The sequence below is a fragment of the Alligator mississippiensis genome, chromosome 2 (genome assembly GCF_030867095.1).
Source record: "Alligator mississippiensis isolate rAllMis1 chromosome 2, rAllMis1, whole genome shotgun sequence".
Taxonomy (NCBI): Eukaryota; Metazoa; Chordata; order Crocodylia; family Alligatoridae; genus Alligator; species Alligator mississippiensis.
Genome location: NC_081825.1, coordinates 20,947,138 through 20,962,226, shown reverse-complemented (window position 1 = coordinate 20,962,226; position 15,089 = coordinate 20,947,138). Strand labels below are relative to the sequence as shown.

Here is a 15,089-nt window from a genome sequence, read left to right as displayed (position 1 = left end):
TTGCTCCTTGTTCTGTCATCTGCCACCACTGAGAACAATCTAGCTCCGTTCTCTTTGGAACCACCCTTCAGGTAGTTGGAGGCTGCTATCGAATCTTCCCTCAGTCTTGCCTTTTCCAGACTAAGTCCAGTTCCCTCGAATTCTCCTCATAAGCCATGTGTCCCAGTCCTTTAACCATTTTGCCCTCTGCTGGACTCTCCCATTTGTCCACACCCTTTCTGTAGTGGGGGGCCAAAATTGCACATGGTACTCCAGATGTGGCCTCACCAGTGTCAAATAAAGGGAAAGAATCACTTCCTTCAATCTGTTGGCAATGCTCCTACCAATGCAGCCCAGTATGCTGTAAGCCTTCTTGGCAACAAGGGCGCACTGCTGGCTCATATTCAGCTTCTTGCCCACTGTAACCCCCAGGTCCTTTTCTGCAGAGCTGCAGCTTAGCCAGTCAGCTCCCAGCCTGTTTCAAGTGTGGGATGGTTCTGTCCTAAGTGCAGGGCTTTGCACTTGTCATTATTGAACTTTCCTGAGATTTCTTTTGGTTCAGTCTTCCAATTTGATTCTCTCTGAATCCTCACCCTACCTCCAGTATATCTACTACTCTACCCAGCTTGATGTCATCTGCAAACTTGCTGAGGGTGCACTCCATCCCATCTTCCAAGTCCCTGATAAAGGACAGATTCCTGGGACACTCCACTTGATACCGGCTGCCAACCAGACATTGAGCCATTGATCCCTTTGAGTATAATGAACCAACCAGTCTTCTGTCCACCTTACAGTCCATTCATCCAACCCATACTTTCTTACTTTGCTTGCAAGAATGTTGTGGGAGACTGGATCAAAAGCCTTGCTAAAGTCAAGGTATACCACATCCACAGAGCCAGGCAATCAGGATGGTCAGGCATGACTTGCCCTTGGTGAATCTATGCTGACTCTTCCTAGTCACCTTCTTCTCCTCCAAGTGCTTAGAAATGGATTCCTTGAGGACCTGTTCTATGACTTTTCCAGGGACTGAAGTGAGGCTGACCAGTCTGCAGTTCTCTGGATCCCCCTTCTTCCCTTTCTTAAAGATGGATGCTATATTTGCCCTTTTCCAGTTGTTTGGGACTTCTCCCAATTGCCACTAGTTTTCAAAGATAAGAGCCAGCAGCTCTTCAGTCACATCAGCCAGCTCCCTCAGCACCCTCAGTCACTTGCATCTGGCTCTGTGGGCTTGTGCACATTAAACTTTTCTAAATAGTCCCTGACCTAGGGGTCAACAACCCCTGGCACACATGCCAGAGTGTGACAGATGAAGGCATTTTGCTTGGCATGCAGGCTTCAGGGCGGATGGTGGGGAAAGGGCCAGGGCTGTGCTTCCAGAAGGATCGGGCCCCTTGCAGCTCCCCAGCTATCTACTCCTGGCACACCAACATTTTACAAGCGTCTTTGGCACCTCTTCCAAAAGCGTTGCTGACCCCTGCTCTAACCTGTTCTTTTGCTACTGTTGGTTGCTCACCTCCTCCCCAAACTGTGCTGCTCTGTACCGTAGTCTAGGAGCTGACCTTGCCTGTGAAGACTGAGGTGAAAAAGGCATTGAGCACTTCAGCCTTTTCCACATTGCCTGTCACTGGGTTGCCTCCCTCATTCAGTAAGGGACCCATACATTCCCTGATCTTCCTGTTTTTATTGACATACTTGAGTAATGCCCATATTCTTCCCTAGTCATTTGTCCAAGTTTTGACTTCTTGTAAGCTTCCTTTTTGTGTTTTTAGCTCAGTGAAGAATTCCCTGCTAAGCCAAGCTGAACTTCTGCCATACTTGCTAGTCTTCCTGTGCATCAGGATAGTTTGTTTCTGTGCCATCAGTTAGGTGTTTTTAAAGTACAACCAGCTCTCCTGGACTCCTTTTCCCCTCAGAGTGGCCTCTCGGGGGATCCTGCTCATCAGTTCCCTGAGCGAGTCGGAGTCTGCGTTTCTGAAGTCCCGGGTCCTTACTGTGCCGCTCTCCATCCTTACTTCATTTCCTTAGGATCCTGAACTCAATCATCTCATGGTCACTGCTGTCCAAGTTGCCATCCACTACTACATTCCCCACAAATTTTTGCCTGTTCATGAGCAGTAGATCAAAAAAAGTATTGTACCTGGTTGGCCTCTCCAACACTTGGACCAGGATTGAGGAGAACACCACCTGAGCCCCTGTCCCCTTCACCCTGGCATCCAGAGCCCTGTAGTCACTTTGATCTGCTCAGGATCCATCCTCGCAATATCATTAGGTGCCTATACACGAGCTCTGAGGCTGCTCTGATGTGCTGGAATTCCAGCGCGTCAGAGCAGACTCGATTAATCAAGTCTGCTGGAGCGTGGCAATTGCTGTGCTCTAGCAGCTTCCTGCATTTTGTGTATCTGTGTCTGTGCTTAAGTCGTGGCAGGAGCACTTGAACTAAAGCCTATTGAACGAGCTTTAGTTCAAGTGCCCCTGCCGCCATTTTCAAGCAAGGGGGCACTGACGTGGGAGATGCGGTGGCATTTTCATTAGAGCAGCTCTCGGAGCCGTTCTAATTACAGTGCTGCCCTCCCCATCCTTGGAGCATGTTTAATAGTGCCCATTGGTGCCCACATGGATGAGCATGGGGTAGTAGTCAGAGGGTTGGATGAATCTCAGTAATCCTTCCGTGACTTCTTGGCCCTGGACTCCAGGAAAGCAGCAGACCTCCTAAGACCAACAGGTCAGGCTGGCAGACAGATGCCTCCACTCCTGCAGAAGAGAGTCTCAAACCACCACCACTCAAACCATCACTTTGTCTTGGTGGCAGTCGTCTTGATCCTCCCAACCATGGGAATGCCTGGCCTGGCCTGGCCTCTTTCACCACAGAACATGCGCCTCCTCTCTTGGTAGGGCCCCATATCTGTTCTCCAGGAAAACTGCTGCAGGTCGGGATGAAGACTTCTGCTTGCTGCCAGAGGTCACAAGTTTCCACCTTCCTGGGAGTCCATGTCCTCTTCATCCTCTAGTGCCACCTCTGAATTATGTAAATTTAACTGGGGGAGGTGGGAAGGAGACAAAATCTTTCTCATTTCCTTCAGTTTGAGATTTTTAGAACTCTGGAATAATTACAGGAAACAAAAAATTCAGACAAGAGTGGGGGTTAGTTTATTAAAATGTGTTTCTTTGCCTCTGTTATTCCATCTGTAAAAGGGGCTGATGCGAGTTGCATATCACCGAGATGGGTTGGGGGTGTGATGCCTGTTTTTGGAGCCAGAGACATGCTCCCCATTTACATTCCAGCATGTAAAACAAGACAAAACAGCTTTTCAGTGTTTCTGGAATCCCTGCTTTTTACTGGACATGTTCTCCCTGTCCCAAGTCACCTCTTTGCATTGCTGCTCAGTGATATGGTACAGGCTCAGCCTGTTAAACCACTGTCAATTTATTATGTGTAATTTCCAGGTCAGTGCTGTGTGGACTCATGACACAGTAGGAGGATTAGCAAGCTCCAGTTCACAGTTTGCTTTTCTTAAGTATGATCTCTACAGGGGAAACCAAGTCCATAGAGTTCCCTGATTTAAACCCCCCCTCTGCCCCCCAGCAGTTTATTTTGTGTAGGAGAGGAGAGCACCCTTCACAAGGAATCAAGTTTGACTGTGTCTGTGTGACTGTTAATGCTGTACGTCTGCACAGCTCTCCTCGACCCCAGGGATAGGCGGCCTTTTCCAGCTGTGGCCAGAACATGTCAGAGGAGGGTGGGTGGCTCTGGCCTGCTGCCATAGCTTGCTGACCCCTGCTGTACACTGACTCTCCCTCCCCCTCTTGTTTTCTGCCTTTCCCGCTGCAATCACCTCCGGCTCCCCACAGCATATAGGTGAAGCGGCATACGGTTCATTAATCTTTATGCCCATTCATGGGAATGCAGGGCTGGAAAGGCCTTCCTGGGCCACTGAGTCCACTCCCCTTTGGTCACAGGCAAATAGTTAACCAAAGGAATCCCCCAACTGACCTCTGCAAAGCCTCGCTCATAATTACTTGGAGTAATATCAGAAATGCCAAGAGCACCTTCCAACATACTGTAGGTAAAAGCAAGGGAGACAAGGGCACTATCAATGCAGTCACTGGGAAGTACTTGGTCAAAAAAACCTAAGAAAGAAACCAGGCCTCTGTATCCACCTGCGGGGGGTGGAGTTGTGTCTCTTTTCGAACAGTAACCTCTCCTCCCTGCACTGCATAGGGCACCTGTTGGCTGCATTGGGTGCGCTCGAGATATTAACTGGCTGGCTCCGGTGGGAATTTTGCTTTCGTCCCAGGTAACCCTGGTGTGAATACGGATTCTGTGGTTCCTCTCTGACACAGTGAGAACAGCAATTTGTTCATGGCTAACTTTAAACAAGAAACAGTTGGAAGAAATTAAAGTTCTCCTCTGGGAGTCACATGGTGGATCTTGGCTCCAATATTTTGTTCTCTAGCAAACCATGTAGCGTCTGTTTTGGGGGTGGGGGAGGGGAGAGCACAGTGCAGGAGCTGAGATCCTCTTGACAGCAGGGACAGGCGGGTGTTGTCTGGCATTCAGTACCTCGAGATAGGCGGTGTTTATGCACCCTCAGTATTCTCCAGTTCTCCCCTTCTGCCTCGGCATTGGAGTTGCTGATTTTTTCCTGCTGGCGGAGGGGGTGCAGCCTCTCACCAAATCAGTCAGTGCTGCCAGGAGGAAGTGGATGAGGCATCTCCCTTTTTACTCAGGCCACCAAACCCCTACCAGGCCAAGAGCTCAGCGCTCTCCCCTACCACTTCTCTAGAGACTAGAAAATCTAGCATTAGGCACTTCTAATAACTATGGCTTTAGCAATCATCATAACACATCCTTTTTGCAGGCCATAATGCTGCTGATTCCAGCTTTCTTGTTAGTCGGATGGGCTCCTAATGTGATCGTGCTGAGTGTTGGACTATTGCTGTACTCTTTTGGTGAGTTATTCAAGCACAGAAACCTGTGTGGGGCAAACCCACTTTGCAGATTTCTTTACCCCCACTGAAGAGATACATTTTGGGCTTTATAGAATAGATCATAGAAGTTGACTTTCTTGGTTAAAAAAATCTGGAAGGAATTGGAACTCTGGGTGTTTTTTGATACTACTTGTATCTCTGGATGTTGCCATGGTGATGTTTGGAAATGTCACCAGTGCTCATATTGTCTCAGTTTATAGGGGAGCGTTCAGATTCTGTGCCCTCTCCCCCCGAGAACCTAATGGCAAAGTGTTTATTAAGTAAAAGTACTCAACTGCTGCTTTTCCAGAGCTGCATTATTCATTGCAGCATGGACACCAGGTTGAGGATCCCTTATAACTTGGAGGTGAAGCATGGAGTAGCTGTAAGGGTACAAGTGAGAGGTCCTGCATAAGAACACTGATTAATGTTACAACACAACCAAGGGAGGGCTCAGCTGACTGTATTGTTTTATGTTCTCCTGCCCTGAGTACAGGAGAGGGGAAAACTTTGAGCAGTTTAGAAAGAAGGGGGGGGGGGGTGTGTGTGTGTGTGTGTGTGTGTGTGTGTGTGTGTGTGTGTGTGTCTGCTCTTATTATTTATTTATGCCCCCACACACCATATTTTCTCACATACCACATGCCCCCAAATAAGATGTGTCCATTATTTTGAGAGAGCAGACTGAAGGGACGAAAAAAAAGACCTTTCCAGTTATGGCTGGATCCTGACCATAGGGATTCTGACCACATGGCTGAATCCTGGCCCTTGCCGCTTGGCAAAAAAAAGCCCGTTCTAACCCTCTCACAGTTGCTAATTGGCAGCAGCTTTTGGCTGCTCAGAAAAAAGCCGCTGCCAACTTAGCAGTGGCTGTAAAAGGATTAAAACTAACTGATACTGAACAGTGCACTGCCCCTGCCTCTCCTTCCCAGGCTGGGGGAGAAGGAAACCCCAGCAGCCGTTGCAGCAGCCCTATGCTTCAATACAAAAACAGAAATCGGCTCTCCTACTCAAGACACAGACCACGATTTTGCAGGGCTGTTTTCTCTGAAAAAGGTGTGTCTGTTATGTGACTGTGCTTGTATGTATATAACCACGTGTGTGTAACTATATGTATATATTTATGTGTATATATAACATATGAAGGCAAGCAATTCTCACAGCTTTAGGCCTTCAGAAAGCATTTAAGCATGAACTTGATCCCACTTCTACTCAGAAAAGTACTTGTATACATGCTTAAACCTTTTCTTGAATGGGCCCAATAAGGTGATTCTTGAAGGGCTGACGCCATAACAGTACTCAGTACTCAGCTATTTCTTCTCCGTGTGAGAGCCAAACATTTAAAATAGATAAAGAATTTAAAATGCTATTTGCTTTAAGGTGAGGCCATGTGGCAGTGTGCCTGGCCAGGACTGGGTGGTGGAGGGGTGCACGTTAGGCCTATGCAAATAGGGAAGTATTTAATTTGGATTAGGCTGATTCAGAGGACAGTGATTTGATTCAGTGATTTGAATCACTGTCCCCATTTGATTTGGCCGAATCAGAATTGGAGATTTGGCACTGATTCAGAGCAGCTGGGGAGAGGCAGGAACAGCCAGGCAGTTGCAGGTTCTCCCATGGCTCCTCTAGTTGTGCCTGCCTCTCCCCGGGCAGGGGGAGCCACAGGAGAAGCCCCCATGGCTGCCCTGCCTGGCCATATCCCCTGCCCGACCCCAGCCTAGTCCTGGCACTTAAAAAAGCCCTGGACTTGCTGGCTCTGGCAGTGGGGATCAGGGCCTCTGAGGGCTCATGGAAGAGCACCCCTGTGTAGTGGGGAGCAGCGGGGATTGCTCTCCCCCAGCACCCGTGGGAGCAGGGGTGGCTCCAGCAGTTAGCCAGAGCCCAGCACTACTCAGCCCTAACTCCCAGACAGTGTGCAGCACCCTGCTGTATGCTTGCCATGGGGCAGCTGCTGCATGGGTGCCAGGTGGGGGGAGGCGATCCCCACTGCCCCACGCTGTGTTGTGGGGCTCTGCCGCAAGCCCTCAGAGGCTTCAATTGCTGCTGCCAGATCCAGTGAGTGTGGGGCTTTTTTTTTTTAAAGTGCTGGGGATGGGCGGGGGATGGGGCTGGGCAACGCAGCCATGGAGGCTTCTCCTGCGGCTCCCCCGACCAGACAGAGGAGCCGCGGGAGAACCTGCAGCTTCCCGGCTGTTCCTGCATCTCCCCGGCCGATCTGAATCTCCAAATCTCTCCGAATCTTTTCCAGATCAATTTGGAGGATTCAGATTCAAGTTGGGTTCAGAGGTTCGGCCGCCAAATCAGCCGAACCTGATTCAGTTCAGATTCTATGAACTGAATCAGCGACTGAAGCTTTGCACAGCCCTAGTACACATTGTACAAATTATTTAAGTGGTTAAGTTATCTATAAATTGAGCTGCTTGAAAATTAAATCATCCAAGCCTATTGAGCAAGGCCAAGCTTGCGCCATCTGATAGTTTTCCTTCTTGCCAAAGGAAGGCCAATTTTGTAGCAGTTTCTTGAGAGTAACGTGATCTATTTCAGTAAGAAAGCAGTTGTCACTGACAAATCTTGGCTCGTGTATGTTAACTTCCTTAGCCTTGGCATCTGCAGACTGTATTGCAGAACAACACAAGTGCTTTTATCCACCTACTCCACCCGTATTTTAATCTTCTGCATCTCCGAGGACACTTTCCAGTTCTGCGCGTGGCTGTTTTACTCAGACATGTGACCCATGAACGATTCCCTCCCCCACTCTACCTGACAAGAAGATGGAGATCTGAAAAGCTCCCATTTAATGGAATAGAATGTAACTGACCCATCTACTCCCCTCCCCTGCGCTCTAGGGGAGAGAAATTTTAATGTAAAACAGCTGCTGAACACTCAAAGCCCTTATGGCTCCAAGACTTGTTTGTGCAGGTTGGCTTTGAGGAGGCATTTTTATTATTAAACTAAATCAAACCTTATGATTCATTGTTGGTAGAATGCCCTAAGGCTCAGCATTTTTCTGTGCAGCAGTAACCCGTTGGGCTTCATTCCTGGTTGTTTCTCTCCTGGCTGTTTTTGAGCTTTCTGCTGCTCCATGATATTCTAACCTGCTTTTACCGATTTTTCTAGCGGCTGCTATCGTTGTTCCATGCTTGTCAGCAGTGGTGTCAGGCTATGGTGAGTGTCTCGCTGGATATTATGCTTGTCTGTATGAAACTAAATTAAACCAAAGCCATGTTTTAAAGAAATACTCAGTTCTAGTTGAGAGGTTTTGGTGAAACAGCGATAGACATTGCAGGCAAGAACTGCCCTTTCAGAGCAGAGGCAAGGTTGCCTTTCCAGTTTCGCCTGATGACAACCCACCAAAAAGAAACACCTGTGCCCACCTCTGAGCACCCTCAAGGGAAATCAGAAATGCTGTCAATTAAAAGTAAAGCCAGTCAGAAGATCCTCTGTGTTGACAGGCTGCACTGTTGTCATGGAGTGGCCCAGGCCTGGATTGTACAGGTTTCCCTTGCTTTTTGTGGTACATGCATTCCTGCAAAACTGTACATAACTCAGATTTGCATAAAGGGAACCCACTTTACAAAGTAACAAATAGGGACACATTCCAAGACCTCGACTGCATCGGCAGCAGGTAAGTCTGTTGGGGCTGGGCTGTACTTGAGGCAGGCGGTGGTGCTGGAGGGGGGGCAGAGGGGCCTGCAGCCATCCCAAAATTTGCTGTAGCCCCCCCCCCCCCCCCCCCCCCCCCGGGGCGCTACTGCTGCCTGCCCTGAGCACAGTGTGGCCCAACCGCTGCCAGAAAGAGCCTGTCTCCATGGTCTGGGGTGAGTGGGGCCTTGATCTGCCCCTGTCCCCAGGGGTGAGGGAGGGAGTGGGGCTGCGGCTGGGGCAGAGGTTGGTGCTGCACAGCTTGGTCAGGGTGTGGGATGCAGGGCGCAGCTCCTGCTGCTATGGACTGCGGCCAGAGGCAGTGCCAGGCTCTTCCTGGTGGAGGGTGTTGGGCTTCGCTGGGCTCGAGGTAGGTGTTGGCGGCACTGGGAGGGAGGTTTGGGGGGCTGTGGTGAATTTTGGGGTGGTTGCCGCCCCCCCTCCCAGCGCTGCTGCTGCCCACCCCAAGCACAGCCTGGCCCAGCTCCCTGCCAGGAAGAGCCTGACACTGCTCCCGGCCCCAGCCCACAGCGGCAGCCCACAGCAGCAGGAGCCGCACCCCATGCTCTGCCCCGGCTGTGCAGCACCTGCCCTAGCTTCAGCCCTACTCCCTCCCTCACCAGTGGCAGGGAGACAGATCGAGGCCCCACTCACCTCAGCCCCTGCTCCTACCTGTGCCCTACTCCCTCCCTCACCACTGGGGTTTCCCCTCTGCCCATAGCCCTTTTCCCTCCCCCTGCCAATTTACCTACTGCCAATCGCATAAGAGTGAATTTACCTCTTGTATAACAAATTTTGGGTATAAAAAGGTTGTTGCATAAGAGCGAATTCACATATACAGAGCCACATAAAGCGAGGGAAACCTATATTAGTAAGTTTTAGGATACTGATGTTCAATGCTAATAATGAATGAATATGCATACCCAGAGAGATCCCATCCTTTGATCGCTTCCTCAAAACTTGCCACCCTTGCCTTGGAAGGAAGAAGATACCTTGCTTTCCAAACTGGACCCTCTTGGCATAGAAAGCACAGAGCAATTCTGCCTACTCCTACTGCAGGCAAAATCATCAGCACTTACTGAGCAGTGGTGATGTCTAACTATCAGTGCACCACCTACACCCATTGTCATGAGATCCTGTCTCCATACCAATGCCACAGTTCCTAAATGGTTCCTAAACCTGCTCCTAAAGAAACCAATAGCATCTGGGTTACTTTTACATTCACTCACTCCCATTTCCTGTACAATCATAACCAAAAGGGAAGGAGGTCAGGAAGGGGACATTACAAAGCACAAGGAAATCAAGGGCCTCACAACAGCCTCCTGAAGGAGAGGGGCTTGCTGGCTTCAGGTATTCACCATCTCAGTGCGAGGAAGACGGGTCCAAAGTTGAGGCTGTTTGTTTCAAAAGGCAATTATGCAAAATACACAAAGAAAACACAGCTATTGTACCCTACACTGAAAGACTGATTTCTTGGCTTGCTCCCCATCCAGTACCATTTCCAGTATTGGTAATGGTTGCTAAGGAATAGCACTTGCTACTGCTGTGTCTAAATCAGTTAAGAATCATTTAAAAGATTTACAAATTCTTCGAGCAACAAGAACAGAAAGCAGCTGTTTAAAATCATCATTGCCTCACGTAGAGCAGTTCATTTGTTTGGCTTTTGCAGTGAGCTGATGAGCAAGCCCGCTCAGTAAGCACTTGTATTTCTGCTTCTCAATGAAGGAGTCGTGTTCACCGCCTGTTCAGTGGAAAGCAGAGCTGGCAAGGCAGCAGACTGGTTGGGAGGTGGGGGGAAGGGAAGGAGGTGTGCACAAAACCAATCCAGAAGCACTAACTGGTGCTGAACTTTGCCTCCCCAGGCTCGGCCAGCCAGAAAGGGAGAGTGATGGGAATCCTGAGGAGTCTGGGTGCCCTGGCAAGATCTGTGGGACCAATTGTATCAGCAACAGGTGGGTCCCTGCTGTTTTACACTGACACTTGACAGCATGAGCCTCAGCTCTTTCAGCCTCTTAGCTACCAGACTGGAAAGCAGACATTTTTGTGACCAGCAAACCCATGGAATTCCCAAAGGCTGGATGTCACAGGGAGGGCAGCCTTCACTGACGTCAGCAGAGCTATTCGTGATGTGTGAGGATATTGTCTTAGCCTGTTTTTCTGAAGTTCCTGTAGTATCAGCAGTTTCTGCTGATCCCCATGTGAGTGCCTCTGTGATGCACATGGTTGAGAGTTGAGGTTTTGGAAACCTGCTGCATAACAAGATGTTTCCCCTCTGACATTACATCCTTGTCAGCCAAGCAGGTAAAGCCTCTGGGCTGTACAGCCTTAAGGAATAACACACTCATTAGAGCATTACCATACTGCCTAATGGGCTCAGCAAATACTGGACCTTCTCCTTGCAGGCAGTGCAGACACAATAAGAGAGCAGCACCCTTACTGCAAAGGCTTTGCAGCGTAAAGTACCATGCTCTGTGTCACACCACAGGCCAGCATCACAGACAGACACTGAACCAGGTTCTGGGCCTTGTGCACTGCCTCGTCCAAAGGCTCCAGCTACCAAGAGAAACAGATCTGTACTGTGTTGATGACGTGATGCTTTGCCAAGGGGCTGTGCTGGATTGCAGCACATTTACCCCAGGGAGTGAGGAAAGAGCTGTTGGTTCTAGGGGCAGAATGAATCTTCTTGTCATCCTTCAGCGCTGGCTCTCTCCAGTACTGCAGAAACAAAAATCAAAAGGAAAGAATGTTGTAATCCAGGGGTGGCCAGCCTGCAGCACACATGCCACAAATAACATGGGTATCCTTTGCGTGTGACACACAGCAGATCAGGGAGGAGACAGACAGGGCAGCAGCAGATAGGGTAGGGAGTAAAAATCAAAAGAGATCAGGCAGGGGGCACAGGGCTCTGAGGAGAAAGCAGAGTAGCAAATCAGGGGAATGGCATTGGAGTGGTACTTGAGGAGGTGGGGGCTAATCTGGCTTGCTGAAAAGCTTCACTGCCTTTGCCCCAACTGCTCTAGTCTCTGGATCAGTTTCCTTTGGAATGAAACTCCTGCCATACTTGCACAAGAAGGCAGATACTGGGACAATGGGCCTAAAATATCTACAGAGGGAAAATCAGCCTACAATACTGCAAGGATGTTAGGAGTAAGGATGTCAAGCAAAGTAGAGCACCTGAGTGGGGTTTGAACATAGGCAATGACCAGAGGAAGACTGGAGAGAAAGACAGTGAGGATACAGGGGTGCCAAGGCAAGACATGAGGTCAGCTGTGGGAGAGCAAATGCCAGGTGCTGTCAGTGCAGCCAAGAGGAGCTACTGTTATGTTGCAACAAGTAGAGTGAACAATATATTAGCTTTATTTAGGTTTAGGGATGGTAGGTCTATCTGGGGCTATTAGACATAATGGTTGGGGATACCACTTACTGCTGGTGACTGCAGGGGTCTGATAGGAGATGGCTCACTCCACGTCACACCTTTTGCTCTGCCTTGACAGAATCTGCTGCTTGCCACTGGCAGAGACAGGATACTGAGCTAGACGGACCTTTGGTCGGATCAAGCTTAGCTTGTCTTATTGCAGTAAGCCCGGGAAAGGGAAAGGGACTAAGATGTAGAAAAGCAGTGAGGATTTTGGACAGAGCAAAACCTTCCTTGAGATGAGTCCACTTGTTCTGAGTAACCATCTGAGGCCTGGCTGAGCAGGACCATGTCTGCAGCACTGCCAGACGTGGAGATGCATTGAGCAGACAGGCATCTTCCCCTACTGGCACAGCTCTGAGCTTTTCCGGTAGCTCGGTTGCCTATTTGTGTTCTTCCACTGGGAATCATTACTTCACCTGTCGGAGGCAGAAGGACAAAGATGGCATGCTGGCCAAGGTAGGGAGCCTGCAGCTTTCCCCTCCTACACCCACAGGAACAGCATATGAAGCTTCCTGGACTTGAGCGTTTCTGTGAGTGCTGGGTGGGGTGGAGAAGCCAGTGCTGGCTGGATCCAGACCAGCAGTGTGATGTGACGCACCCAGACAGACTCACTTTAAAGCAGGGGTGCTCACTCCACGGGCCACATGTGGCCTGTAGAGCCATGGCATCCAGCCCATGCAGCTCCCCACAGGTCAGGAAATTTGGTGGTGGAGGAGCAGAGGTAAGTAATACTGTCACCACTTCCCACTGCCAAAATCCCAAGCCCCACACAGTGGGGTGAGGACCAGGCCATGCCCCCTCCCACCTCTGAGATGGGCCTCACCCCATTTCCTTTACATGGCTGGATTGGGCCCTGCCTCAGTGTCCTGCATGTGGGATTGAGCCCACTGGCTGGCTGGCTCATGGATAGACTGAGCATCATTCATCTGGCCTGAGGGAGAAAAACATTTGGATACCCCTGCTTTAAAGTGTTGTACAATCAGGCGGGAGGCAGGCTGTATTCTTGAGGGCTGGGCCAGGCCCTGGCAAAGAGAGCGCTCCACTCATCACCCTTGTGGACCAGTTCCACTGAATAAAAAAGCTGCAGGTCTGTCAGCAGCAAGTTCCAGACTAGCATTTAGCAGCAGCTCAAACGTATGGCTCTGGCTTCTTCTGCTTGGCCCCTGGAGCCTGCTTCTCCTGCCTTTCTTCCTCAGAATTGTCTTCTCCCTCTCCCTCCTCCCCACTGTGTTCCTTCTGCCCGTTGTCCAAAACCAAGGGCCTGTGAAGTGCAGCAGCAGCAAAGATAGCTCCACCTGGGAAATTAAACTACTGGAGTTAAACATGAATAAGGTAACGTAAGGTGGATTGGGGAGAGGGTGTGGGCAGCAGTGCCCATCTGCTGAGCAGCAAGGTGGTCTCTCATCAAGACCTACCCCTGAAAGTCCAGTTTGTTTAGATCCTGGGATGCAGACAAGCCTTCTGGTAGCGAGAGGCCTCTGCTGGTTTTAGCCAGGGGTTGCACATGGACAAGGAGTTGTGGGTGCCAGTGCACGGAGCTGTCTGCTCACCCAGACTATGCACATGGTCCGAGCTGTATCAAGTCCACAAACGATGTCACTGACTTGGTCACTGAAAAGAAGTGTTGTTTTCTTTGCAGTTTATTGGCTGGCAGGAGCAGAGGTTTGCTTCACTGTTTGTGCAGGCTTCTTCCTGCTCCCCTTCCTGCTTCTTGGCTGGATGAAACAGCAAACAAAGAAGGAGTAGCTAACGTGAGGAGCAACCTGATGGCTACTGCAGCACTGCCACCCAGTGACTCCACACACCGGATAACGGCAGCTGGCAAGAAGCAATTCCTATTTGTGGAGGGTTTCTGGAAGGGAACGCCACTTCTACTGTACAAACCCGACCAGCACTTGCACCAGCACAGCATCGCTCCGATTTTCTTATTTCATCTCCAATGTGTTCTTCACAACGCAGCCCGTGAGCCGGTTCAGCTGGCTCTGAGAACAGACACGCTGTACTCTGGCCAGCTAGGATGGTGATGACATACCATGGCTGGTTAAAAGTGTATTTATGGGTAGAAAAATCATGCTGCTTAGTACACTGAGACCTGCAGTACAAAAGAACTTGTGTTGGACATAGAAACCATGTGGGTTATGTACAATTTCCATCCAGACACAGCAAGTGAAATACCATCATGTCACATGTGATCATGAACACAGTGTACCAAATTTTCTTTTTTTTTTTTTTTTACATATACTTTCTTTGTAAGTTTCATTTTAAACACTAACAACTCATCCTAAAAGTCTGGCAAAACTTGCAGTCCAGAGGAGGGTAAGGGGTTGGTTACTGGCCAAGAAGTAATTCACCCAAATTAGGTCCTGGTGATGAAATAGATCATCTTTCTTTTTATTGGTCATACTTATTTTGCCAGAAATGTTTGCATTGCCCCCTTCAGTTACCAGTAGCCTGTGGGATGCATTAGGGGCAAGAGCTGGTCTCTCTCAAAATATGTACCTGTTGCCTTAAACTCTTAATATTAAAAATTGCAGCTTATGATTTGTAAGCCTTTCTAGCAAGAGCACATTCTGTCTCAACACTATTTACAGCCTTGACAAAGGATCATGAGCAAGTAGGTGCCCTCATTTTTATATGCAATATAGTTGGAAAATGTATTTAGCTACTTTTTATACTTGTTATCAGCTGTCACAAGATTTTGAAAGCTGCACTGTTGTTTTGCATTAAACAGTCACATTGTGCCTTTGTCTGCTGCAGTTGAGGTACACAGGAACAGTGGACATCACTAGGGTAATTGGGGAGGGAGGAGGAAACCAGGGCAGCAGCCCTGGGTGTCAATGTGGGGGTGGGGGGCAGAAAATTAACAGCCACTGGTGGCAGCCAGGAGCAACCACTGCCCTGTGTGTTACTCACAGAGCTGCCCAGGCATTTTTCCAATGGTCACTTCTGTTATGGTTGGTCCCTGACCTACTTCAGGGACCTAACATCATGCTGATGGCACTCTGCTCAGGATAGTAAGTGCTCTCTATTTAGCTTCACATCACTTGTGATAGACCAAGTCCTCTCCTAAAGGAGGCAGCCTCCA

At 49.4% G+C, this 15,089-nt stretch overlaps 1 protein-coding gene across 4 annotated transcripts in view; it reads left to right on the top strand.

Annotated features, from left to right (window-relative positions):
* The window catches only part of MFSD10 (major facilitator superfamily domain containing 10), a 35,846-nt gene extending 21,101 nt beyond the window's left edge, over window positions 1-14,745 (top strand). For all 4 annotated transcript variants that reach the window (XM_014607759.3, XM_019479035.2, XM_014607758.3 and 1 more), the window contains 4 exons: window positions 4,839-4,929; window positions 8,062-8,109; window positions 10,449-10,538; window positions 13,644-14,745. In XM_014607759.3, the coding sequence (XP_014463245.1) occupies window positions 4,839-4,929; window positions 8,062-8,109; window positions 10,449-10,538; window positions 13,644-13,750 (336 nt within the window). In that variant the 3' untranslated portion in view covers window positions 13,751-14,745. The remainder of the gene's footprint in view (window positions 1-4,838; window positions 4,930-8,061; window positions 8,110-10,448; window positions 10,539-13,643) is intronic.
* The last annotated feature ends 344 nt before the right edge of the window (window positions 14,746-15,089 follow it).